This window comes from Theobroma cacao, chromosome 3 (assembly GCF_000208745.1).
Source record: "Theobroma cacao cultivar B97-61/B2 chromosome 3, Criollo_cocoa_genome_V2, whole genome shotgun sequence".
Taxonomy (NCBI): Eukaryota; Viridiplantae; Streptophyta; class Magnoliopsida; order Malvales; family Malvaceae; genus Theobroma; species Theobroma cacao.
Window position 1 is genome coordinate 28,516,225 of NC_030852.1, and position 4,268 is coordinate 28,520,492.

At 33.7% G+C, this 4,268-nt stretch overlaps 1 protein-coding gene across 1 annotated transcript; it reads left to right on the forward strand.

Annotated features, from left to right (window-relative positions):
* LOC108661182 (cannabidiolic acid synthase-like) lies at nt 1,351-2,789 on the forward strand. Its single transcript, XM_018117114.1, has 2 exons — nt 1,351-1,449; nt 1,572-2,789. The coding sequence occupies exons 1-2, from the start codon at nt 1,351-1,353 to the stop codon at nt 2,484-2,486; spliced, it is 1,014 nt and encodes a 337-aa protein (XP_017972603.1). The 3' UTR covers nt 2,487-2,789.

Sequence of the window (4,268 nt, forward strand, 5' to 3'; positions counted from 1 at the left end):
CCCGCCATGAGAAGTGCATTGGGTATTTCACTCAAGGGTCTATGCAATACTTGTCATGTGTCAGTTGTGTAAATACTCTCTAGACTTGAGACACCAAGTTGTCTTATGTGTGGAGTGTTATGCTTTGATTTCATCCCTACGGGTGCCTAACCAATGATGCCTAAACAAGATGCTTTTAGGTATAGCATGAAGCATGTGAAGGCAAATGAGTGGTCAAGATAGGAATCATCACCTCAAGTGATGTAGGGGACATATCCTCGCTGTTCTTGGTTGATATTAGTTTATTGAAGTCCTTGACCAAGGCGATTTAAAGTTTATGAAAGGAGTTTCATAAATCTTTATAAAGCTGATGATCAAACTTTAAGAACAAATATAGAGATCAATAAGAGTAGACACCGCACCATGCTCTTATCATCTCCGAAATATATGAAGAGGGAATGAATTACGTTGAAAGGCTGATCACTGAAAGGTTGAGTCAAACCATCTTAACTCTTTTAACATTTGGGTGGCCATGATGGATTGCTAGATCCCAATCTTCGTCTATGAACTTTAGGTAGTTAACTTGATTAATGATAAATTTAAAGTAGTTTAAATTGATCTAATTCTAAGTTTAACTTAAGAATTATATGTTGAGTTCATTACCAACATGTTAGAAGCCTAATGAGTCACACACCTAAAATGAATGTTGAAAATAAAATGGGAGAGGTGATTAAGTTGGGCTTAATCAAATTAGAAGTTATGAGCTTCTCAAGCACTTGATTAAAATTGTTTAATTAAGCTGTGCCTAATTAACTAAATTGTTTAATTGAATCATTGGGCCTAATTAATTAAATTGTTTAATTAAGTCATTTGGCCTCATTAATTAAATTAAACAATTAAGTTATTGGGCCTAATTGATTGAATTTGTTTAATTAAGTCATTAAGCCTACTTGATTAAAATTGTTTAATTAAATTGTCGGGCTTAATTAATTAAATTTTTTAATTAAGTTATTGGGCTTAATTAATTAAATTAAACAATTAAGTTAATTGGACTTCTTAAGGATTTAATTAAATTATTTAATCAAATTACTGGATTAATTGGTAATTACAAAATAGTTTTGTAATTAGGTTTAAAATTAATCTAAGGTATAAATACCTTGCTATAGCCTCCAAACAAGGGAGTGGAGAACGGCTAAAAAAAAAAAGGAGTGAACGGCACATTAAAAATTCTTTTGTCTTGCCGTTCTTTGGGTGAAGAAAAATAGTTTTTCATTCACTTCGTTTTTATGTGTTCAGCCCCACAATTTTGTGTGGATTATGAGTTTATAAAACTCATCTTTGCTAGCACATTGTCAAGGCTTAGCACTCCCAATGCTTACAGAAGGATTTTCTCATTCATTGGTGTGGATCACCATTAGAGGTTGCACAAGGATTCCTTTGACAGCTTTGGTTTACAACAACCGGGATGAGGTGGTTGAGCTTTTTCGAAGGCTGATTCGGTGGTTTAACAAAGGTTCATCAACTTTTGTTATTTAGGTAAAGTGATATGATCATATACTTTTATTTTTAATTTAATTCTATACTCAATTTAGCATGAAAGAGATCCTAGGAGGGTGAGGCGTNTTCCAGCAACTGTGACTGGATGCATCGTTAGCAAAACGTTAGAACAAAATGCGATCAAACTTGTCCACCGTTGGCAATATATTGCACACAAGCTGCCTGACGAAACATACTCCTCGGTTGCCTTAAGAAGAGTGAATTCTAGTCAAGATGGGAAAAAGACTGTTCTAGCTTCCTTTAGATTATTCTTTCTCGGTGGCGTTGATGAGCTTGTTCCATTGATGCAAGAGAGATTTTCGGAGCTTGGACTAGTAAAGGAAGATTGCACTGAAATGAGTTGGATTGAATCTATTCTCTACTTTGGCCAAATTAGGAATAAATCCTTGGATGTTTTACTTGATAGGACTTTTCAAAGTCCTCTCGTTAGTCCAGCCTTCAAAGCAAAATCTGACTACGTAAAGGAACCTGTTCCTGAAATTGCGTTAGAAGGGCTATGGTCAAAGCTTTATGAGGAAGAAGCAAAATCTGCCGGTGTACTTTTTGTGGCTTATGGGGGGGAAATGGATGAGATTCCAGAGACTGCAACTCCATTTCCGCATAGAGCTGGCAACTTATACAAAATCTTATACGCTGTAGGTTGGCAAAAAGAAGACAACAAAAATTCCCAGAGGTACGTAAGTTGGATTAGGAGAGTTTATAGCTATATGAGTTCCTTTGTTTCAAAATCACCTCGAGAGGCATATATCAATTATAGAGATCTTGACATTGGAACTAACAACAAAGATAACACTAGTTATGCACAAGCAAGTGTTTGGGGTCATAAATATTTTAAGAATAACTTTGATAAGTTGATAAGTGTGAAAACAATGATTGATCCAGAAAATTTCTTCAGACATGAACAAAGCATCCCTCCACTTTTGTCCAGATGGAAGAAAAGAGGCAATTAGAGTGTATATAACCTTGGTGGACGCTTTTAATTAGAAAAGCACACATCATAGCTCTAAATAAAATGTTTGATTAGTTCTTTGTTACCATTTCTGGCTGGCATAATGCATGAGTAGTATGCATAACCCATTAATTACCTTTGGTTGAAACAAGTTAATGTGTGTTGACAATGATAAATCTTAGCCTTTCTTTCTCCAGATTTCATTATTAGATACAAAAACATGCAAATACATGTATAATTTTAGCTTTTGGCCCTTGTATGTTCTAAAAGATTCAGAATAGTGTAATGCAGCACATTTTTCTCATTTGTTGTGCTAAAAAATTCTTAGACTTTTTTCAAAGATTTGACGAAAAAGTTATCTAACGTTGAATCAATATCTTTTAAAAAACAACAAGGAACATGTCGGCTCTTGTGCTCATATAAGGTATCTAACGTTCCTACACATCAAAGACTTTTGCTATCGGTATTCGGATTATCCTCTTACTCACTATTCGTTTGTGCTAGAGTTCAAAATTTTAGACACAAAGCTATTTAGTCATTGAAATTAACATCAAGTTTATAAAGTTAATTAATATATTTAGTGAAAAGAATATAGTAAAAGTTTATACATACATTTTTTGAAGCTTCTTAATGTAGCGGTAGCCTTTGCATCAAATATAGACTCCATAATTCCAGCTTGCTTTTAGCTTTAAACAAGGTCAAACTGAGCAGTTCTATCCAATAGTAAAGTTCATGGTTAGTAGGTGGCCGTGTCACCTGTTGGTTCTCTCTAAGCAGCCGTGACAGCTGGCCCCGCATGATGATTCTTGGAACAATTATTTCAAACAATGCAACTTGCGTTTACCTTGTCCTGAAAATTTTAAATTTAGTAATCATTCAATCTCTACCCAAGTCTAATAAATAATTTTTTTAAAAAAGTACATAAATAAATAAAAAATCAATAAAATAAAATCCTTAAAAACAAAAAACTTAGATGAAAGGATATACAAGCATCATAAAATAAAAACTATATGGATATTGTACTGTATCCAGAAAAGTCCTGCTGAATGACTACTTGTCCGAACCCACCAGCAATATTAAAAAAGACTTGTCTGAAAAAGCTTTTAATTAACAATAAAAGCCGACCAAATTTAGTCGTATATCTCCTACCAAAACCGCACTTAAGTCTGTCCGTAAACATCATAATAACGTAGACCGCCACACATAATGAGGTACACATCTCGCTCAAGCCACTTAAGCCTACAAACTGGAATCTCATGCACACCTCACGATCCATATCCAGCTGACCGAATTTCGTGGTACACGTCCAACCAAAACCGCACTTAAGTTTATCCGTAAGCCAGCATAATAACGTAGACCGCCACTCATAATGAGGTCCACATCTCGTTCAAGCCACTTAAGCTGACAAATTGGAACCTCATGCACACCGCACGATCCATATACAGCGGACCGAATTTCATGGTATATGTCCAATCAAAACATGGGCCAAACTAGTTAATTTTTGTTGAGAGTCAAAAATAAAAAAATTAAAAATTAAAATTTTTTAAAATTAATATGTTGAATTTAACCAACGATCAAAAGATTCATAATAGATAATAATTTTATATAACATGTAAGTAAAAAAATAAAAAAAAATTATAATAATTATCTAAGAAAGTTGTGCTCGACAATATTTTCTAGATTCAAATTCATCAATTATTGACTTTATATTGAAAAGACTAGCAATGTCTTTCTCAATATAAATAACTAAATTATCTGCAAGAAACTCATCAACTATTTTGTT